Source organism: Salmo salar, chromosome ssa02 (assembly GCF_905237065.1).
Source record: "Salmo salar chromosome ssa02, Ssal_v3.1, whole genome shotgun sequence".
NCBI lineage: Eukaryota > Metazoa > Chordata > Actinopteri > Salmoniformes > Salmonidae > Salmo > Salmo salar.
In genome coordinates, this window is record NC_059443.1 from 38,041,477 (window position 1) to 38,065,657 (window position 24,181).

Here is a 24,181-nt window from a genome sequence, read left to right on the forward strand (position 1 = left end):
TAGTCTGCTATCAACTGCTTCTACCCCATCCTCCCACTCCTGCACCCCTACTGCTGCTCTGCAGCTCTCCTTTGGGACAGACACACACCAGATGTTTTCAAGTACTTGGCTACATATTTCCACTTTCCGCCACTCTTTTCTTCTCTTCTATTGCGTCGTCCTATATTTCCCAGCAGTCTGTTGAGCTGGCTGGCTGACTGCTCCCCTCTCACGGGACTGCGGGTCTCTTAGTGGGTCCCCTGTGCCTGGCCGACAGGCTGGCTGGCTGCCTGGCTATGGGCTGCGCATGCGTGGGATCCTGAATAACCAGCCACGCTAACAGAGATCCTTAGATAATGATTCATATATACATTTTGCATACTTCTCGCTCTCTCTGCTCCCCTTCCATCCCTCCCCACCTCATTTCTCTCTTTCCTCGGCCCCCTCGCTGACTACTATTATCTCATCCATTCCAGTGTGTGCAAGTATGCATGTGTACATACAGTATACATATAATATTGATGGCTCCAGGCAGAAAAGGATTGTCCCATATCTTGCCTGTAATCTTCCATAGCTGCCATCACTCGGTCTGAAGTGTGTGCTGCTTTACAGTCTGAGGAGGAGGGGGTGACGTGAGGAGGTGGAAGAACACTGGAGGGAAGATGTTTGTTTTGGCTGACTCGGGCCTGCATGAGCTAGTCATGCCAGTTCTACCTCTTTGACTTTCAAATGTCGAGACTCGAGAGAGGGAATGTAGCCTAGTTTGAATGCTGGTGAGACAACTAAACTAGCCACTTGCATTGGGCCTACTCTCTGCTTTCTCTCCCTCTCCTTTGTCATTCTCAGATTCCCTCACATAGCATCACATAGCCTGAGGAACAGGGGCATCTAAATCAAGTCACTGGCTCTTTTTATGTGTGCTGAGAAGGCAAGGCCCTGGCTTTGTCAAGGGAGTTGCAAGCTGCCAAGTTGTCCTGCTACACTATATCCCAGGCAGCAATCCTATATCCCATTTTAAGTCAATACGGCCCCTGAGCGCTTAACCGGGCTGGGATGATACTATACACACCCTGTTGATCAGCCGACTATTCCTGTAAACACCTGTGAAACTGCAGTGGACATTGGACATACGGTAGTATAGTGTGCATTTAAACCGTAGTAAATGAAGGTTATCATGTTTGCTCTAAGGATTTAGCCACAATGCCTATATGGTTGCTGTGTATATGATGTTGCTGGCCACGTTCATTTGAGAGGACTGCCTGAGAAGTTCCACATTGCATCTGCTCATATTTAAAGTTGTAAAAAAAAAAGTTATTTTCCTTTTTCCTCTCTTCACTCCCTCCCTCTTTCTAGCTCTCTCCTTCCTGTTCCAGTATCTCCACATTTTGCTGACTCATGTCATGCTCTCACCCTCTTGTCTTTCCATTTCTCTGTCTCTCTGTGTGTTTAATGAACTTGTTTCCTCATTGTCTGGGGATTAAGGAGTATTGAAGCTGAAAAGGCGGGGTAAGGGAGATTTCTGTTGGAACTGATGTGCTCACAGTTGCAGATCACACACGCATATCAGGGTTTCTGTTATGAAAATGTGGCGCCGGACATTTGACCAGCAACACTATAATTTACCAGACATTTGAGAAATGTACCGAACCCATGTGCATTGGGTGCATAACTTGAATAGGGCAACCACCCACGGTGCTCAGAATGACAATCACATTTGGAATATGGTAATTCATCTTAACAGAAAATGTAAGTTGAGGATGCAAGGACGTGTGTCCTTACTGTGTACTTTGAAGATGTTAAAATAACTGTCCACATTTACTTTCCCTCAGCCAACAAGATGAGAAACGAACCCAATCACTAGCATATGTATAGGCCAAGCATGAGTTTCAAGTTTGGGGAAGCACATTTTCACCATCAAAATGCACCATTATAATATAGCATTCCATGCATCATCACATTTGCAGATTTATGTAAGATAGCCTACTATTTGTAATGTGATGAGTAGATTGGATAGTCAGTTAGGCTAATAATAATACTCAGACTGCTCAATGCATGGCTGAGCGCATGCAGTGTAGAGGCCTTGGCTATAGTCTGTCGGATAAGTTTCTTACTTTGCATGGGAAAAACCCATTTCATACAATTCTACTGCACTTGATATGACTCGAGACATTGGCTGTGTGTGTATAAAATACAAAAAAAATAAAAATGTAATAAACAACAAATTACAGGGTAGCCTACTCTGCTGACACTGACAAACAATCAATAACTACATTATCCATATAATAGGCTTATGAGAAGGGGAGACACAAATACAATATGACATCCATCTAAACTGGAGGAGGACATTTTAGAAAAACAACATTTTAAGTGACAGTGAGCCAACAATGATAGAGTGAATATGCACAGTCACCAGCGATGGGGCTGATGCCCCCCGCTCGTCCCAATAAGATAGGCTATGGGTCTACTGTTGTTCGCTCAACTGAAAGACAGATTAGTCTTTTCATTGTCTTTACAGCAATAGCCATTTTCTTTCCACACTGTCTTCCCATGATTTGTATTTTGAAATATTGCAATATCCCTGGCTGGGCCTCTTTTCGCTGACGGTCGCAACTCCACAATCATATTTTTCCTTTTGTTTATTTAGCACCATTTTTTTGGTACTTTTTTTGAAACACCGCATTGTTGCTTAAGGGCACGTAAGTAATCATTTCACGGTGAAGTCTACAGCTGTTGTATTTGGCGCATATGACAAAACATTTGACTTTAAATTATCTATTTGGTATTTGCAGCACGCGCTGACCAAATTGCACGGAGGTTAAGGTCAGCTAATGATCCTCTGTGGCCAAATCATGCTTTTAGTAGCCTATTTTGAATTATTTTATTTCTGGAGAGGAGTATGCTAATAAGGCTACATAATTTTGGCAATTTAGTTAAGGAAAGCTTAGCTTCCCCTAGCCTTATTGATGCGCTGCCTGTGAGCCTATATCAATCTACCATACACTATAGTAAAGTTTACCTAATTTTTATTGGTCAGCTTGTCGAGAAGGAAATGGCTCAGACTCAGGGACAGTCGTGGGATGATGGATCCTAAATTCATACAACCAGTAGGCCTAGGCTACATAGAACAACGTTAAAAAGCAATGAATCTGATGCGACGGATAAGAACGTTTTAGTTTAAAATGTTGATAAACCTATTTTGTTCTTAACAATATTAGTGCAGCAATGCACACAAGGCAACGTGTGCATTTGGCTACCGGACAATGAAACAAAGTTGACGACCAATGGCACATGAGAGAAATAGGCTACTAGTGTCAATGACATGAATGTCTGTATAAAATAATTGCCTCCACGGATATGGTCAGATTTTGTCTAGGCTACTTTGAAGCAAGGTAAATCATGCCTCTTAATATGTAGTAAAACTTTCAGGTTTCAAGCAATTACAGTCCATTCGGAAAGAATTCAGACCCATTTTTACAAATTACAGCCTTATTCTAAAATGTATGAAATATATATTTTTTCCCCTCAATCTATACACAATGCCCCATAATGACAAAGCAAAAACTGGTTTTTAGAATTTTTGTGCAAATTTGTATTTTTTAATATTTTTTTTACTTGATGACATCTACATCAGACCCTTTACTCAGTCCTTTGTTGAAGCACCTTTTGGCAGCGGTTAGTCTCGAGTCTTCTTGGGTATGACACTACAAGCTTGGCACACCTGTATTTAGTGAGTTTCTCCCATTCTTCTCTGCAGATCCTTTCAAGCTCTGTCAGGTTGGATGGGGAGCGTCGCTGTACAGTTACATTATTTTCAGGTTTCTCCAGAGATTGGGCTCTGGCTGGGCCACTCAAGGACATTCAGAGACTTGTCCCAAAGCCATGCCTGCGTTGTCTTGACTGTGCTTAGGGTCGTTGTCCTGTTTTGAAGGTCAACCGTCCTGAGCGCTCTGGAGCAGGTTTTCATCAAGGATCTCTGTACTTTGCTCCGTTCATCTTTCCCTCGATCCTGACTAGTCTCCCTGCACCTGAAAAACATCCCCACAGCATGATGCTGCCAACACCATGCTTCACCGTAGGGATGGTGCCAGGTTTCATCCAAACATGATACCTGGCATTCAGACCAATCTTGGTTTCATCAGACCAGAGAATCTTGCTTCTCATGGTCTGCGAGTCCTTTAGGTACCTTTTGGCAAACTCAAAACGTGCTGTCGTGCCTTTTACTGAGGAGTGGCTTCCGTCTGGCCGCTCTACCATAAAGGCCTGATTGGTGGCGTGCTGCAGAGGAACTCCGGAGCTCTGTGTGTGACCATCGGGTTCTTGGTCACCTCCCTGACCAAGGCCCTTCTCCCTCGATTGCTCAGTTTGGCCTGGCGGCCAGCTCTCGGGAGAGTCTTGGTGGTTCCGAACTTCTTCCATTTAAGAATGATGGAGGCCACTGTGTTCTTGGGGACCTTCAATGCGGCAGACATTTTTTGGTACCCTTCCCCAGATCTGTGCCTTGACACAATCCTGTCTCGGGAACTCTACGAACAAATCCTTCACCCTCATGGTTTAGTTTTTGCTCTGACATGCACTGTCAACTGTGGGACCTTTTTATATAAAAAGTGTGTGTGCCTTTCCAAATCACCTGTGGTAAATTCAGTTGATTGGACATGGAGTCCAATCAAGTTGTAGAAACAGTTCAAGGATGATCAATGGAAACCGGATGCACCGGAGCTTAATTTCCAGTCTCATGGTAAAGGGTCTGAATAATGATGTAATTTTTTTCTCGCTTTGTCATTTATGGGGTATTGTGTGTACATTGAGGGATAAAAAAAATTAAAATAAAATGTATCCATTAAATAATGCTGTAACATAACAAAATGTGGAAAGTCAAGGGGTCTGAATACTTTCCGAATGCACTGTAAAGTAGCTAAATCAAATTGTATTGGTCACATACACATGGTTAGCATACATTTTCAAAATGCATACTGCCTCCAGCTCATTGCAATGTGGTGTGTGATGCGTTGATGAAGCCTGCCTTACGTTGCCTATGCATTTGAATGGGAAGCGCACTTCAATTACCAGTTGATTAAAAAAAAGTTGTGTGTTTATTAATATGCTCTCTTTTTAATCGTGGCCCTAAAACTATTTTTAACAGATCGCATTAAGAATTTTTGTGCTATGATTTGGCCTTATAAAAGTGCTAGCTGACAAATTTTCCACAAAAAGGCTGTATTGTGCGTGTGATGCATAAGGAATATACGTGCCAATTTAATTCTACAAAATTATGCAAATGAACCCATAGACTGATAAGCATGACTGGTCAAATGTATTTCCATCAATGAGTAGGCTAAAAAGCATTATTTCGCAAATTTTTTTTTGAGGGGGGGACAATTGGCCGGTGCCAATTTCATTTATCGGCGTTTCAATTTTTTTATGGCCAAAAGCCGGCTATTACTGGCTAACAGAAACCCTGATACATATCATTATTATACATGCACACACCCTCGCCCATTGACTCTCATCCTGTTTTCTGCAACTCTGTATCTCTACCATTCTGCCAATCCCTGGGCTCTCCATGTGGGATTAGGATTAGAGTTAGTCTGAGGCTGGCGTCTTTAATGTGCACTAATTGATTCGGGAGTGCCGACGTGTCGGGTATTCTCCAACAGATAGCCATAGCAAGGAAGGAGGATTACGCGAGCACAAGTAGCAGGACTGTTTTAACGACCCATGATCGTTCTATGGTCTGTCTGAGGGGTAGTGGTAGTAGTAGGACCTTTTCCTAGAGCTAGAACGTCCACTGCTTTCTATCTTGATTCTCTGAATCGCTTCAGCTTCTCTGAGCTTGTTTCTTTCTGCTTCTCGGTTGCTGCCAGCGGTCTGTTCTCTTCGAAGGCGTCCGTATTGGAGCTCCTGTTATGCCTGATTCCTCCTGGCTCTCTCCAGCTGGGCTGTTTGGCTGAAAACAAACAAGCTGTTTGTTCCTGCTGTGCATCATTTATGTGGTAAACAGTTAGTCTAATTGGGAAAGATGCTAGCAGCAACAATAGATTATTATAGGATGTCAATCGTAACAACTTCTTAACCACCTACCTCTCTCTCGTTGTCTTTCAGAGCACCATTCTCGTGATTGGTCCGAGCCCCTGTCCGCCACGCCTGGTGAACCCCTCCCCCTTGGATGCGTCTCTCAGCCCAGAGTGTCAGTCAGAATGGAACAATAGCCGCAGTCGCCATCGGACCTTCCCCTTTCTCTCTTTGCTCTCTGTCTGCCCCGTCCCCACACCCTTCCCCTAACACACACACACAGCCAGCCCCTGACTACTCCTCCTTCCACTGTACAGGTTTCGGTCCACTTCCTCTTCCTACCTCTCTAGCCAGCCTTGTCAAGCCAAATGAAACCATAATCCTCTGTAAAAGATAGGGGCCTATACAGCTGCCTGTGCTCCCTTTTGTTGTTGGTGGCTGTTTATTTAGAGGGCCCCCATGAGAGTAGCAGCTAGAGAACACAAGGCAGCACAACAGCACCCAGTCAGCCGTTTTACTGGAAACAAACGAGCTGTGGTGGTGGTTTGGACACTGATGGAATTTTAGTAGCATGATGTTGGGCTGGTATCGCCACCACACGCCATCGATGAACCAGAGGGCCACCAGCAGACTTTGGAGATTGACACATCTCAACTTGTGGTGGGACAAGAGATTGAAATAAAGACATCAATCTTTTTTCAGGATAATTTTTTTACCTTCTTTTTTGCTTCTCCAGTGATCAGCTAAACCAAAGTGCCTTTCTTGGTTTCTCACTGTCGTTTACTATAAACTTGATCTAACTTCATATCACACTCCAATATCTGAAAATAGATTTAAAAGAAACATTTCAACATCTCAAGGATTTTGCACTTTTCATTGATGCACCTCCATACCATTGCCTGTTGCACATGTCATATCATACACAATACTGACAGTGCACACTTGTTTACTGAAAAAACATACACCTCCATTCCGACTGTTGACAATCCCACCCCGTATTTCACCCAGCCACAAAGTAAGCATTCTCTCACAGCGTTCTTCTAGTGTAGGTTGCTAGGACTAACGAAGCCAAACCTATCACCAAACCGCTCTCCAAGTTCCTTGTGACGCAGAGCCAGCGACATGGCGACGTGGCTACAGTCAAAATGGCGCTACCTGTTCATGTTCCTGGGTGTCCAGCTGGTTGTCATGGCTCTGCTGTCCCGCGAGGGCTACCACAAGCGAGTGTCGTACTTCATCAGGATTTTCCGCAAGCCGGAGACCACTGCGTTGGGGACGTCCGGTGCCGGCTCGCCCCACTTGCGCAATCACACGGGCAGTGACGTCTACGCCAACTTGTCCCTCCTGACCAAGGCCCACGGCCGGGGCGAGGACATGCCCTACTGCCCCAAGACGTCTCCCCTGATAGGTGAGTTCACACACAGAAATAGAAGTCCTAGAACTGGCAGCCCCATTATATTTCTGAGTTCACCAGCCGCCGTCTTCAGTTATCCAGCGCTCCCCGTACCTCTTACTTCATTCCCTCTCCAGACTGAAACTGAAGAGGGAATGTTTTTTACAATGTACGCCAGAAAAATACTTTCTCGTAAAAAGAAAGTGGCTCAGATACTTGATTAGTGGGCCAGAAAACGTAATGTGAAATGTGGCCAGTCAGAAAGCCTCGGTTGGTTTGTTGTGGAAGGGAATTTCCAAATAATTCCACACATGCAACCGTCCTTGCTTGTTAGTTGGCTACTAATTTCGGTAGGAGAAATCCTGTTTGGAGAATTCTGTATTTCCTGCTTTTTCTGTTCTGATTCCTGGAGTCCTTCACCCAGGATTTCTGGGAAAGTTACCAGAATTGAGTAGACATGATATGGTGGAACCTTGGCTTCACCTATACAGTCAGGAACTGATCAATGTTCAATGATGGCCCCTAGTAAGGGAAGGAAGGATATGTTTTGACTTTGAGATCATTCAAACTGAGCCAAGACTTGGTGGCGGCTGACCCAACAGGAGTGTTTGTTGTACGCTTCGACTAGAGGGTCTGAATATACTTGTGTTCAAATGGTCAGTTTAGCTTGTTTCCAACTTCCTACTTTTTTGCATTCAAATTTGGATATACACACTGAAACCAAGAGATTTGCCTACAGCAAAGGCTTCTACAATGTTTTGCTGTGCCCTTTTATGTTTGTATCTTTTTACCTTTATTTAACTAGGCAAGTCAGTTAAGAACAAAGTCTTATTTTCAATGATGGCCCAGGAACACTGCCTTGTTCAGGGGCAGAATGACATATTACCTTGATAGCACGGGGATTCGATCTTGCAACCTTTCGGTTACAAGTCCAACGCTCTAACCACTAGACTACCTGCCTCCCCAATCAGTTGGTTGTCCATGCTAGCATGCTCGTTCCAACAGGGTTTTTGGGATTGGAGATAGGTTTTATATGAGACGACCGAGCAGAATGGATTAAAGGGGGCACACTGTCGTCTCATGTAAAACATTTGATCTAAAACCCCAAAAACCCTATTAGAACGAGCATGCTAGCATGGACAACCTACTGATTTTTAATTAATTGGTGTGTTACGATATAGGTCTAGCAATAAAATGCTGTTATGACATCTAGCTTCTTCTCACCCCGTTTCTCTTATCAGGTGGACCGATCCACGTCAGCTTTCCTTCCGGGTTGACACTGGCCCAAGTTGCGCGGAAGAATCCATTGGTGGTCCTCGGGGGGCGCTACAGGCCGCCTGACTGTGAGGCGCGGCACCGCACCGCCATAATCATTCCCCACAGAAACCGGGAGCACCACCTGAAGTTCTTCCTCTATTACCTTCACCCATTCTTACAGCGACAGCAGCTCAACTACGGCATCTACGTCATCCACCAGGTGAAATGCATACGTGTATATATACACACACACACATTGTTTCAAAATGTTCATTTTAAAGGGGCAGTTGCTATATACCTTTTTGGATGTATAAATTAATGATATGTACCCATTTGATTCTTGAAGAATATAACTTATAAATGCCTCATGAGTTTAGTTCAACTGTCACACTCCATGAGAACCCAACATATACGTTTGTTTTTCTCCAATGTTTGTAAATGTAAACAAACACTGTCTAGCCTCAAAACATGGTTAAAACTGTCATGAATGGTCAGTCCTTGCATCCATAGCTCTATGAATTGGAGTGTTTACACATTTCTCCATCCCTCAGCCTTTTACTGAAACGGGGTTGTGAAAAACACGTTGTTTCAACTGTTGATTGCTGTTTTAAAGACAACATTAATGTTATCAATTGATTGTGCAATCTGTAACACAGCCTATCAGTATGAATATGTGCTTTACACTTCCTACAATTGACCAAAAGATATATTCATTTGGACTACGTTCTAGCTGTAGTGGTGAGGCCAAGTATACATTCAGCCTAGATCAAAACCACCCTCTGGTGTCCTAACCATGGAATCACACACAGCCTTATGGTTGAAAGATGCTTACCGGAAGGTTTAACCGAGTTGAATCTTCTTAACAACTTGTAGCAATCCCTTTGTTTACACTTTGAACAAGCACTTTGTCTTACCCTCACACTGTTTGTCAAGTTGTCACTGCCTGCTTGTTGTTTACCTGCAACATATGAACGCCAAGCCAACCTCTACCAAGTTAGCATCTCAAAATGAAACTGGCTCTAAGGCACTTATCATTAGATAGATGTTACAGCATCATGTCTAAAGCATTTATTCATAACTCTGCATGTGTGCAGTATTTTTGCGTAACCAGTGCCAGATTGCACTCAACTCAAACAAGATAATGCAGGCTAGCAGCAGTTCAAGCATTTGCATGTCTTCAGCTGTGGTTGGTTGTCATAGTTACACACACACTGAACCACAGGAACAAATACTACTCATGCTATTGACCTCAGTAACACTCATCTTGCCAGGTGTAATCCTCCTGAGATGTTTTTTTAGTTTAGTGAATATTATTAGACCCTTTGAGTGTATGCTGTAATATTTTTTGAATGTATTTAACCTTTATTTAACCAGGAAGGGCTCATTGAGATTTGATGTCTCTTTTTCAAGAGCGTCCTGGCCAATTTACAGATGATCAGTTGTACTGTAAATAATCAGACTATTGATTTCATTATGTAGACTAGACAATTAATTTCCATGTTGAATAGTTGCAGGTGACTAGGGTCTGGTTTCAATGATGGACTCTTCTGGTATAGAGGAACTAGTAATTCAATACCTATGTCGATAAGGGAAAAAATATATTTCCGAACACTCGCCCAACAAATCACGAGACAGACATGCCAGAACGCTGTATGTCATTAGAGGATACTTTCACTGCTCTCAGGGCAGGTCTTCCAGCTTTGACTAGAGTAAGTGACTTTTCATAGCCGGTTAGGAGAATTAGGTTAAGGATAGGAAAAGGGCTAGGGTTAGCTAAAACGCAAAAATTGTCCCCGACTCAAATATGTAGCTGCAACCAGCCCTGAGAACAGTCTTGGTTTCCACTGATGTGATCCACGTTGCTATTCAAAGCCAAAGTTTACAGGCAAAAGCTTTTGCAGTGGTTTTAATAATGGTAGTTGATGCAAACTAGCCACTTGTGAAATGCACTCATTAAAAAGAACCTCTGGGATCTCCATCTTGCTAGCTACTATGTAGTATTTATTCAAGCAGATAAAGTAGTGACCTAGGCAGTGACGTAGTTCCTCTATGCCCACAGAGTCCATCATTGAAACCAGACCCGTGTTGCCTACGGTCGGCTTTGAGACTACTAACGGAGAATAAACAGTATAAAAATGAAGTCGCACACTCCATATATTTAATGGGTTAACCCCATTACCCGTTATTGTTGTATGGAACCAACGTCAGTGTTTACCCTCTATTCATTTAGCAACGGGGGCCCAAATATGATATATGCACTACATGGTCAAAAGTATGTGGACACCCCTTCAAATTAGTGGTTTTGGCTATTTCAACCACACCGTTGCTGACAGGTGTGTAAAATCGAGCACACAGCCATGCAATCTCCATAGACAAACATTGGCAGTAGAATGGCCCGTACTGAAGAGCACAGTGACTTTCAACACGGCACCGTCATAGGATGCCACCTTTCCAACAAGTCAGTTCGTCAAATTTCTTCCCTGCTTGAACTGCCCCGCTCAACTGTAAATGCTGTTATTGTGACGTGGAAACGTGTAAGTGCAACATCGTCTCAGCCGCGAAGTGGTAGGCCACACAAGCTCACAGAACGGGACCGCCAAGTGCTGAAGCACGTTGTGCGTAAAAATCGTCTGTCCTCAGGTTGCAACACTCACTACTGAGTTCCAAACTGCCTCTGGAAGCAACGTCAGCACAAGAACTGTTTGTCGGGAGCTTCATGAAATTGGTTTCAATGGCCGAGCAGCTGCATACGAGCCTAAGATCACAATGCGCTATGCCAAGCGTCGGCTGGAGTGGTGTAAAGCTCGCCACCATTTGACTCTAGAGCAGGGGAAACGCGTTCTCTGGAGTGATGAATCACTCTTCACCATCTGGCAGTCCGACGGACGAATCTGGGTTTGGCGGATGCCAGGAGAATGCTACCTGCCCTAATGCATAGTGCCAACTGTAAAGTTTGGTGGAGGAGGAATAATGGTTGGGGGCTATTGTTCATGTTTCGGGGAAATCTTAACTTGGTGGCAACAGTTTGGGGAAGGCACTTTCCTGTTTCAGCATAACAATGTCCCCGTGCACAAAGCGAGGTCCATACAGAGATGGTTTGTTGAGATCAGTGTGGAAGAACTTGACTGGCCTGCACCCTGACCACAAACCCATCAAACACTTTTTGGGTGAATTGGAACGCCGACTGCGAGCCAGGCCTAATCGCCCAACATCAGTGCCCGACCTCACTAATGCTTTTGTGGCTGAATGGAAGCCCCCGCAGCAATGTTCCAACATCTAGTGGAAAGCCTTCCCAGAAGAGTGGAGGCTGTTATAGCAGCAAAGGGATGACCAACCCCATATTAATGCGCATGATTTTGGAATGATGTTTGACAAGCAGGTGTCCACATACTTTTTGCCATGTAGTGTATCTTTATCTCCTGTCTATCGTTCTGCTGAGACGCGCTTTTAAATGGATAGTCATTAACTCGATGACTGGAAGTCTATGGGAACAGCTAGCATGTCATTGCACTACCGCTTGCAGCAATGCACCGTTACCCTTGCCACCACTGAATTCTTTTTTTTTAAATCCTAAGGGAAATAGTGAACCTTCATATTGAATAACCTATTATTATTGTTATAATTTGTATAGAGACCATGTCAATATTGAATATTTGCAGGTTGTTGCTGACATAAGGGTCTCTAAAGGCCAAATAAAACATGTCTTACTTGTCCCTCTTTAGGCTGGTAACTACACGTTTAACCGGGCCAAGCTGATGAACGTTGGGTTCCGAGAGGCCATGCGGGAGGAGGACTGGGACTGCCTGTTCTTCCATGATGTGGACCTCATCCCTGAGGACGACCGCAACACCTACATGTGCGACGCCAACCCCAAGCACGCTGCCATCGCCATGGACAAGTTTGGATATAAGTCAGTCTATTCTCTTTTTTTGAATTTTTTTTTTGCTTCTTTTTCCCCTTATGGTTATTAGTTCTTCTTTTCACCGTAAGTCTCATTGATTTTCACAAGTTTATTCAACACAAAATGTATTATATTTTAGTTGTCATTTAGTTCTTTCATTATGCGTGGCTTCACTCATTTCTGATTTCACTTGTTCCCTATCTGATCCTTCATTTTTATTTTAATCCTGTCATTCTCCTAGGCTGCCATACAAGATGTATTTCGGAGGGGTGTCAGCGTTGTCTCCACTGCACTACCTGAAGATGAACGGCTTCCCCAACAACTATTGGGGCTGGGGAGGAGAGGACGATGATATTGGAGTCAGGTGAGAGGGGTCCTTGGGAGTTTTGGAGGTGGAACATTGAGCCAATTCATTGAGCTATGGACCCATTGTGGTTTGTTCTGTCTAACAAATGATACAATTTAAAGACACGGAATAATCCTATTATTTATAATAGATAATAACCCAATTAAAATTCTTTCTCTTTCCTTCCCTCTCTCCCATTCTCAGAGTATCCCTAGGAGGGATGTTCATCTCTCGTCCATCGGTGAAGGTGGGCCGATACAAGATGATCAAACACAAGCTGGACAAGGGAAATGATGTGAATCCCAGGAGGTATGGTACAGGACTGACACATGTTTGTGTATGGCTGGGGTACATTCAGTAGGGTGACACGTTCAGATTCTTTCAAATAGGCAGCACATTGTATCTGTACATTTATTTATTTCCATCTGCTACCTCTGAATGTTGCCCTCTATCGAATAAGACTGTCTGTTGAATAAACCCACAGACATCACTAAAATCCCCTCTCCCTGCCTCCCCCTAGGTTCAACATGCTGGCCAAGACGCGTCAGACATGGAAGCTGGACGGCATGAACACTGTGGAGTATGAGGTGCTGTCACGTGAACACTTCCCCCTCTACACCAACATCACTGTGCACATCGGCACCGAGGCCGGCCTGCATGCCATGGCGCCGTCCCCCAAGATCCCTGCCAAAGCCGCAGCAAAGCCACCAGTCGAAGCCCCCACCAAACCTCCAGCCAAGCTCCAACAGGAACAAAAACAGAACCAACCCATGAACCACTGACTTGGACCACCTTTACCCACTCCACTCCCATCCACCACCGACTCTCCCCTCCTAACTTATGCCTGGGAGCAGGGATGTGAGAGGGAGCCCTGGACCCTTAAGTCGCTCCTTTCTTTGCCTTCACACCTCATATCAACTCCTACAGTGGGGAGAGGTAGGTGGCTCCCCCTATTGGACTAGAGGCCATTATACGCACATGCCTTTTCCTTCTGTTCCTTCCTCTGGTCTGATCAACATTATCAACTGAGACTTTAACAATAGCATAGCAGAGACTGAACCGAAGACCAATGCTCTCCACTGCCTAGATATAATCTGTGGGCTGAGGCTTTGTCTGTCTGAATGAATTACTGTCGCATTCTCGACCCTAGTTGTGATTCTCGAGCTTCTCCAGCTATGTCCCACCACTCCACTGACTGACTCTATGAAAGGGACTTATGGTAGAGGAGAGGAAAAAAGACTGACTCTATGAGTTTATATCGCTGCCGAAAACCCCCGTTGCCTTAGAAAAACCTGTCTTGTTCTATTTGTCCTTTTAGTAGAACTTCAGGTCGAGAGTTATGAATGGAACCCGTTTCTAGTGATAGCAAGATTAAGGGATAGAATAAATAAATGAAAAACCATTTTATGCTACTGATATTGCAATAGCATATGGGTCTTTCTGCTGATTAGGTGGCTTTTGAGTAGTGTAACTTGGTGAGAACTTGATTTCACCCAATTTTAACATTCTGCCATAAAGAGCACATGTTCAAAACACGGTTTCCCATCTCGAGGTGAAATTAAAGAAATGACCATAGCAGGTGCCAAATAAACTAACAGGGTTGACCGTAACCGGGTTAAGTCAGCCATAAATCCCCTTGTGACAGAGGGAATGGAAGCTTGTTGTATGCAACAAGGAGGGGCAGTTGAATGCAAATTAAATTGTTCAAACATTTCTAGCCTATTTATGGGTAACAGGGTAGACGTGTTATGTTCGAGCTGCTCCGTTTTCCATCAAAAAACACCAGACAATGGCCAAAAAGAGTAAAACCAGCTCACCTGCTTGTACACTATGATTTGACTATTATATGTTCAATCTTTCTTTTGAAAGAAATATTTAAAGAGGAATTTCACCATATTAAAACGAGAGTTCAGTTCACTTTTTTTTTTTCTTTAAAATGATTCACTAATCACATGAAATAATTAAGTCTTCAGAAATTATTTTGTCAAAGCAACAAAATAACTAGGGCTTTCAAATAATGCTGAGGTTAAGTGGGTTAAAATCTTCCTTGAAGTCACAGGATGCTTAGAGGGATATGTCAAAATTCGGAATTTTGGCAGTTTAAAAGTCTTTTTTTCCCCCATGTGGTCAGTATTAAAGGGCACTTCATTTAAAGAACAGGCTTTTAATATTGAATTTCTACTTAATATATCAAAGGGATGAAAAGGCACTAATTTCAGAACGACCCATATGTAACTGATTTTACAGTTTAATATACAAAGTGAAGCCGCTACCCTGATCTTGACATGGGTAAGTGCTGTTTGCAATTAGCATGGTAGTCACCCCCTGGGCCTGTCTTCATAAAGCATCTGAGTAGGAGTGCTGATCTAGGATGAGGTCCTCCGTGTTCATATCAAATTCATTATGGCAAAGGCAACAATGATCCTATATCAGAACACCTAGTCTGAGGGACATGCACAATACAGGCCCTGAATATCAGGCTGATTATTGAAGGATTCTCTCATAGTAGGTTCACAGTTCTGGCACAGCTTTTTGGTATGGTTGGGTTTTATCACTACAATCAGAATGTGTCTTTTCTCCAGTTATCTCCTTCAATCTCTAGATTGCGTTGACGTGGGGTTAAATTTTGCCTTGTCAAATAGAATAGGTGCGGGTGAAATGATCAATGCACTGCCTTCAGGTGGGCTGGCTATATTCACATCAGAATGGTGGTTTGTCATTTGTGTTTTATCGTATTGTTTGTTACCTTATGGAGCTTTTATGTTGGTTTCCTATGATCAGCTTAAAACTGAGGGATTGAAGTCCTAGTGGGCTCTCCATAGTCAGAGACTTGGGCTCCATCTCCATACTCTAAATTGGCTGAATGGTTTGAAAACCAGGAGAGCTGAAAACCAGGAATTTTGTCCATGGATGACCAGAAACCACTATAATTAATTAGGTCTTTAAACGGAATCAGGCACTGGTAAGTGACGTGGAAACTAGTGCCAGTTGACTGTGTGTAGTACACTCATTGGTTGTACTGATTCTGCTGAAGCACTGATTAAAGATTGATATAGGTATACTGGGTTAGCATTTACAGCATTTCCCCACTAGCCATTCTTTCAACATATTACATTTTTTATTTTGTGCTATCTAAAATCTGTCACCCCTAGAATTCCCCAGTGCAATGTCCTCCTCACTGCATGGCTTGTCCCCTGACTTTCCTCTTTGCACGCTGTCTGGACCCCCTGACCAATATGATTGTTTACACTAGATCCCTACTGGGAATTGAACCTCTGTGTGTGCATCACATAGAGGACTCAGGCCTCTTGGCTGAAACCAAAGATGGCTTCGAGAGAAAGCATTGGACGCCTGATAGTTGTGCTGGCGGTTGCATGCTGACATGGGAATAGATGGGATTCCACTGACGGATGCTGAGGTTTGTGTGTGTGTGCTACTATCTGATCTAGGAATCTCTTAGTCTATATAGTGAAGCAGGTCACCTATGTCTTGACCTTTTCTACTCCATATGAAGCCTGATTATGCATGATACACAGACCCTGTATTAGATGAGTGGAATGTACAGAAAACCATACACAGACCACTATCACATGAATTCACATTTGAGTTTCTAGAAGCATGCTAAAGTGTATGCTTGTGTAGTGATTCGTAAGACGTATGCTATATGTACCTTTTAACACTTCATGTAGTGGTTTATTATATATCATGCTATTGTATTATCATGTCTATTTGTGCTCTGCAGTTTGCTTCAGTTGATGTATAGCTTGACTTTCACTCCATTATGATGTGGATCTGCTGTCCAGGGTGACTGCGCCTGAAGATGGAGCTCACCGCAGGGCATTGAAAATGTAACAAGGACAATGTGATACTATATTTCTGATTTTTAATTCCTCTCTCAATGAAGTCTGCACAGTCCAGAGTGGCCTTATACAATGATTAATAAACAAAGATTAGTCAAACACCTGTGAAGTTCCTTCTGACTGGATGAACTGTGTGGGTTACCCTTTCTGTAGCTGAACATGGCTCTGGTTGACAGTCTTGCAAGAGGCCATTTTCTTACACTGTTGTAAAGTAGTCTGGCTGACAGCTCTTGGTCACAGCTCTTTGCTGTGTAGTCACGTGAGTTGCGTCAGCCAGGCTAGTTGTAAAGAGGATAGAACACAATCTATTTGTGAAAAGGGACTTAAGATTCTTAATTGTAAGAAATAATGAACAGCTTCTTGTCATAAATGATACAAAACAAATGCTTTTTACTAGGTACACCAGGGCTCTCCAATCCTGTTCCCGGAGAGCTACCCTTCTGTAGGTTTTCACTCCAACCCCAGTTGTAACTAACCTGATTTCAGCTTATCAACTAGCTAATTAGTAGAATCGGGTGTGCTAGAAAAGGGTTGGAGTGAAAATCTACAGGAAGGTAGCTCTCCAGGAACAGGGTTGGAGAGCCCTGATGTACAGAGTCAATTGTATGATACAGTGCTAAAGATGCAACTGATTTACAAGAGGAATAAGATTCCCAGAACCGATACTTTTTTGACTCTAATTGCCTCTGTGAACTTGCACCTAACCAGATGTGCAACATTGTAGCCATACTGTAGCATTAGAAGAAGTGATAGTACATTCAAGATCATCCCTAAATCCTTACTCAACCTTAACTCACTCCAAGGTGTCCTTCTTACCAATGCAAGAAAACATTTATTGTTGATTTAGTTAAAAAAAATTGGGTCTACTGTAGTGGGAAATATTCACTGTTAGATACGTTTTACTGGACATTTAGAATTATTCCATTCGTTAATCCCGTCTCCCAAATATAATATTCCCTCTCCATAAACATGTCAGACTTTTCCAATGAAGGATGTAAGGGGAGTGGCCCACCCTCTGGAGAAGCAGTCAAATCATCTATTTCACCAACACTCCATAACCTTAACTTGTTAAACATCACATCCTCAAACTTCACTACCCTCCCTCCTTTAGTTGTCACCTTGTTCAGCTCTAACTGAACAGTATATATCCTCCTGATTCCTGCTTACAAGCAAAAACTCAGAGGAAATACCAGTGACGCGCTCAATACGGATGTGGTCCGATGATGTTTTGGCAAGTTGGTTGAGGCATCTAAGGCATGACACAAGTAATTTTTCCAACAATTTTTTACAGACAGATTATTTCACTTATAATTCACTGTATCACAATTCCAGTGGGTCGGAGGTTTACATACACTAAGTTGACAGCTTGGAAAATTCCAGAAAATTATGTGATGGCTTTAGAAGCTTCTGATAGTCTAATTGAGATCATTTGCATCAATTGGAGGTGTACCTGTGGATGTATTTCAAGGCCGACCTTCAAACTCAGTGCCTCTTTGCTTGACATGGGAAAATCAAAAGAAATCAGCCAAGACCTCAGAAAAAAAATGTAGAGCTCCACAAGTCTGGTTCATACTTGGGAGCAATTTCCAAACGCCTGAAGGTACCACGTTCACCTGTACAAACAATAGTAGGCAAGTATAAACACCATGGGACCACACAGCCGTCACACCGTTCAGGAAGGAGACGCGTTCTGTCTCCTAGAGATGAATGTACTTTGGTGCCAAAAGTGCAAATCCATCCAAGAACAACAGCAAAGGACCTTGTGAAGATGCTGGAGGAAACAGGCACAAAAGTATCTATATCCACAGTAAAACGAGTCCTATATCGACATAACCTGAAAGGCCGCTCAGTGAGGAAGAGGCCACTGCTCCAAAACTGCCATAAAAAAGCCAGACTATGGTTTGCAACTGCACATGGGGACAAAGATCATACTTTTTGGAGAAATGTCCTCTGGTCTGACGAAACAAAAATATCACTTTTTGGCCATAATGACCATCGTTATGTTTGGAGGAAAAAGGGGGAGGCTTGCGAGCCGAAGGACACCATCCCAACCGTGAAACACGGGGGTGGCAGCATCATGTTTTGGGGGTGCTTTGCTGCAGGAGGGACTGGTGCACTTCACAAATTAGATGGCATCATGAGGAAAGAAAATTATGTGGATATATTGAAGCAACATCTCAAGACATCAGTCAGGAAGTTAAAGCTTGGTCGCAAATGGGTCTTCTAAATGGACAATGACCCCAAGCATACTTTAAGTTGTGGCAAAATGGTTTAAGGACAACAAAGTCAAGGTATTGGAGTGGCCATCACAAAGCCCTGACCTCAATCCTATAGAAAAATTGTGGGCAGAACTGAAAAAGTGTGTGCGAGCAAGGAGGCCTACAAACCTGACTCAGTTACACCAGCTCTGTCAGAAGGAATATTATTGTGGGAAGCTTGTGGAAGCCTACGTGAAACATTTGACCCAAGTTAATAAATTTAAAGGCAATGCTACCAAATACTAATTGAGTGTATGTAAACTTCTGACCCTCTGAGAATGTGATGAAAGAAGTAAAGGCTGAAATAAATCATTCTCTCTACTATTATTCTGACATTTCACATTCTTAAAATAAAGTGGTGATCCTAACTGACCTAAGGCAGGGAATTTTTACTTGGATTAAATGTCAGGAATTGTGAGAAACTGAGTTTAAATGTAATTGTCTAAAGTGTATGTACCAAACCCTTATTACTCCCTTCAGGGGACCTGTCCTCACCTCCTGACCTCAACCACCCTTCACCTAATCCACAGATGTCCATCTGTCTCACCTGTATCAACACGTTGCTCTCCTCTTGTCCACCCAACACATTCCACAGCTATCTGTCTTTCTACAGAGACCCAGTCTCTTTCACTCCTTAATATACTATGCGTCTGATCTATCATGTCTTTAATATCTCAATGTTCAAAATGTTGAATCCAACACAGGCAACATCCGCATTGAGCTAAAGGCTAGAGTTGCTGCTTTCAAAGAGCGGAAACACTAATCCAGACGCTTATAAGAAATCCCGCTACGCCCCCTGACAAACCATCATACAGGCAAAGCGTCAATACAGAACTAAGATCGAATCCTACTACACAGACTCTGACACTCGTCGGATGTGGCAGGACTTGCAAACTATCACGAATTACAAAGGGAAATCCAGCTGAGAGCTGCCCAGTGACGCGAGCCTACCAGACAAGCTAAATTCCTTCTATGCTCGCTTCGAGGCAAGCAACATTGAACCATGTGTGTGTGCTAGTTGTTCTGGACGATTGTGTGATCATGTTCTCCGTAGCCAATGTGAGTAAGAACTCTACCCAGGTTAACATCCACATGGCCGCAGGGCTAGACGTAATACCAGGACGCGTACTCAGAGCATGCGCTGACCAGATCGCAAGTGTCTTCACTGACATTTTCAACCTCTGCCTGACCAAGTCTGTAATACCAACATGTTTCAAGCTGGCCACCATAGTCCCTATGCCTAAGAAGTTCAAGGTAACCTGTCAAAATGACTACCGCCCCTTAGCACTCACATCTGTAGCCATGAAATGCTTTGATAGGCTGATACTTGGCTCACATCAACGCCATCATCCCAGAAACCTTGGACCACTCCAATTTACATACTGCCCAAACAGAACCACAGATGATGCAATCTCTACTGCACTCCACACTATCCTTTCCCACCTGGACAAAACAAACCTAGATGAGAATACCGTTCATTGACTACAGCTCAGCATTCAGCACCATCGTGCACGCCAAGCTCATCACTAAGCTAAGGTCCTTGCGACTGAACACCTCCCTCTGCAGCTGGATCCTGGAACAGCTTCTACCCCCATGCCATAAGATTGCTAAATAGTTAACAAAATAGCATTGACCTTTTTTGCACCAACTCTTTTTGACTCTATGCACACACACACTGGACTCTACCCACACACCCACACATGCAGTACCAGTTTGGACACACCTACTCATTCAAGGGTTTTTCTTTATTTGTACTATTTTCCACATTGTTGAATGATAGTGAAGATATCAACACTATGAAATAACACATATGAAATCATGTAGTAACCAAAAAAGTGTTAAACAAATCAAAATATATTTTGTATTTGAGATTCATCAAATTAGCCACCCTTTGCTTTGATGACAGCTTTGCACACTCTTAGCATTCTCTCAACCAGCTTCATGAGGTAGTCACCTGGAATACATTTCAATTAACAGGTATGCATTGTTAATAGTTAATTTGTGGGGTTGATTTCCTTCTTAATGTGTTTGAGCCAATCAGTTGTGTTGTGACAAGGTAGGGGTGGTAAACGGAAGATAGCCCTATTTGGTAAAAGACCAAGTCCATATTATGTCAAGAACAGCTCAAATAAGCAAAGAGAACCAACAGTTCATCATTACTTTAAGACATGAAGGTCAGTCAATACGGAACATTTGAATGTTTCTTCAAGTGCAGTCGCAAAAACCATCAAGTGCTATGATGAAACTGGCTCTCATGAGGATTGCCACAGGAATGGAGCCTCAGAGTTACCTCTGCTGTAGAGGATAAATTCATTAGAGTTAACTGCACCTCAGAACTTGCAGCTAAATAAATGCTTCACAGAGTTCAAGTAACAGACACATCTCAACATCAACTGTTCAGAGGGGACTTCTTGAATCAGGCCTTCATGGTCAAATTGCTGCAAAGAAATCACTACTAAAGGACACCAATAATAATAAGAGACTTGCTTGGGCCAAGAAACACGAGCAATGGACATTAGACCGGTGGAAATCTGTCCTTTGGTCTGATGAGTCCAAATTTGAGATTTTTGGTTCCAACCGCCATATCTTTGTGAGACGCAGAGTAGCTGAACGGATGATCTCCGCATGGGTGGTTCCCACCGTGAAGCATGGAGGAGGAGTTGTGGGGGTGATTTGCGGTTGACACTGTCAGTGATTTATTTAGAATTGAAGGCACACTTAACCAGCATGGCTACCACAGCATTCTGCAATGATACACTATCCCATCTGATTTGCGCATAGTGGGACTATCATTTGTTTTTCAACAGGACAGTGATCCAACACACCTCCAGGCTGTGTAAGGGCTATTTGACCAAGAAGGAGAGTGATAATGTGCTGCATCAGATTATCTGGCCTCCACAATCACCCAACCTCAGCCAAATTGAGATGATTTGGGATGAGTCGAACCTCAGGGTGAAGGAAAAGCAGCCAAAAGTACTCAGCCTAGGTGGGAATTCCTTCAAGACAGTTGGAAAAGCATTCCAGGTGAAGCTGGTTGAGAGAAAGCCAAGAGTGTGCAAAGCTGTCATCAAGGCAAAGGGTGGCTATTTGAAGAATCTCAAATGTAAAAATATGTTTTGATTTGTTTAACACTTTTTTGGTTACTACATGTTTCCATATGTGTTATTTCATAGTCTGTCACGACTTCTGCCGAAGTCGGTCCCTCTCCTTGTTCGGGCGGCATTTGGTGGTCAACGTCACCGGCCTTCTAGCCATCGCCGATCCACTTTTCATTTTCCATTTGTTTTGTCTTTGTTTTACACACCTGGTTTCAATTCACCAATTATATGTTCATTATTTAACCCTCTGTTTTCCCCATGGTTTTTGTGTGTGTTTGTTTTATGTATTTTGGTCCTTTTGTGTGGGCTTGGTAATACTACATGTATTTGGTAATTTTGAGTAAAGTTACTTTTATTACTCATCTCTGATGTCCTGCGCCTGACTCCTCTGCACCAGCTACACCCAGACCGTTACATAGTCCTGGAATTAGTAGGTGTGTCCAAACTTTTGACTGGTACTGTACTTACACTGACACTTGAACACATACGCACACTCACTCACACATAACACGTACACACAGACACACATTTGCAACACACACACTTACACACTCTATCCTGTTGCCTAGTCACTTTACCCCTACCTATTAGTACATATTTACCTCAATTTCCTCGTACCCCTGCACATCGACTCGGAACTGATATCCCATGTTTGTATCCAAAATGGTATTTGTTAGATTTGTATTAGCTGAGTGGAATGTATAGAAAACCACACATAGACCACTCTGAATTCACATTTGAGAATGCTGAAGCATGCTAAAGTTTTTGTGTTGTGATTAATTAGACATATGCTATACACACCAGTGGAGGCTCCTCAGAGGAAGGGGAGGACCATCCTCCTCAGTGAATTTCAGAAAATGTTTAATAGTGGAACATTAAAAAAGTTATCCTTTTTTAGATAAAACTTTACTAAATATATTCACGTCACCAAATAATTGATTAAAACACTGAAGAAGGTCTACAGTAGCCTCAACAGCACTCTCTGGGGTAGCACCATGGCGTAGCCGGAGGACAGCTAGTTTCCGTCCTCCTCTGTATATTGACGTCAATACAAAACTTAGGAGGCTCATGGTTTTTACCCCTTTCAAAAGATTTACACAGTAATTATGAGAACATCCGGAAAACGATCTCCAACCTATCAGAGCTGTCCACCCAATCAAGGGATCAGAGAATGAATATGGTACTGAAAACATAACCTACAGCTAGCTAGTACTGCAGTGCATAAAATATGGTGAGTAGTTGACTCAGAGACAATAGGTGAACATTTTTTAACAAAATTATTTTGTCAAAAATGAAGGAAAAGCAAGAGAGTTATATTTCGTGGTATTCTTTTTCTCACTTTCTCTTTCTTAGTTAGTGAATACAGCTAGCTAGTTTTGCCTACTCAAACACCAGTGTCAAACAGAGAGGGATGCTATGTTAGCTAGCTGGCTATGGCTAAACTGTGTGCACCTACATTGTAAACTTTTATTCGTAGCTCATGATGGCTATAGGGAATATTTGAGTATCATGTAGTAGCCTAAACCTATCGATGTTACATTGAACTGGGTGAATGGAATATGAATGACAGTCATTCAATATGCTGTAATAGAAATAAAAATAATGTCTCCCCTGATCTAAAACGGCACGACCGCCACTGATATGCACCGTGTACCTTTTAACAGTTCATGCAGTGGCTTATTATCAAATCATGATATTGTATTATCATGTCTGTATGTGTGCTCTTTAGTTTGCTTCAGTTGATGTATAAATAAACTTTCACTTCATTGTGATGTGGATATACTTTCCAGGGTGACTGCTCCAGAAGATAGAGCTCCCCGCAGCGCAGTGAAAATGTAACAAGGTCAAGGACAATGTGATACTGTATTTCTGATTTAGTTTCTCCTCTCTCAATGAACTCTGCACAGTCCAGAGTGGCCTTAATACGATGATTAATACAAAAAAATGATTACTCAAACCCCTGTGTTGAAATTCCTTCTGACGGGATGAAGTGGATGAACTGTGAGTGGGACACCCTGTCTGTAGCTGAACACAGCTCTGGTTGACAAAGTCTTGAAAAGAGGCCATGTTGTACACTTTG

The 24,181-nt window shown here is 42.9% G+C and overlaps 1 protein-coding gene across 3 annotated transcripts in view; it reads left to right on the top strand.

The window, feature by feature from the left end:
• Positions 1-16,844, top strand: part of LOC106582539 (beta-1,4-galactosyltransferase 3) — a 29,064-nt gene extending 12,220 nt beyond the window's left edge. For 2 of the 3 annotated variants that reach the window (XM_014165728.2, XM_014165743.2), the window contains 6 exons: positions 6,079-7,396; positions 8,623-8,858; positions 12,361-12,548; positions 12,781-12,903; positions 13,090-13,194; positions 13,406-16,844. In XM_014165728.2, the coding sequence (XP_014021203.1) occupies positions 7,111-7,396; positions 8,623-8,858; positions 12,361-12,548; positions 12,781-12,903; positions 13,090-13,194; positions 13,406-13,667 (1,200 nt within the window). In that variant the 5' untranslated portion in view covers positions 6,079-7,110 and the 3' untranslated portion in view covers positions 13,668-16,844. Of the gene's footprint in view, positions 1-5,840; positions 5,970-6,078; positions 7,397-8,622; positions 8,859-12,360; positions 12,549-12,780; positions 12,904-13,089; positions 13,195-13,405 lie in introns of all 3 variants that reach the window. The other variant, XM_014165734.2, reaches the window with a different exon arrangement.
• The last annotated feature ends 7,337 nt before the right edge of the window (positions 16,845-24,181 follow it).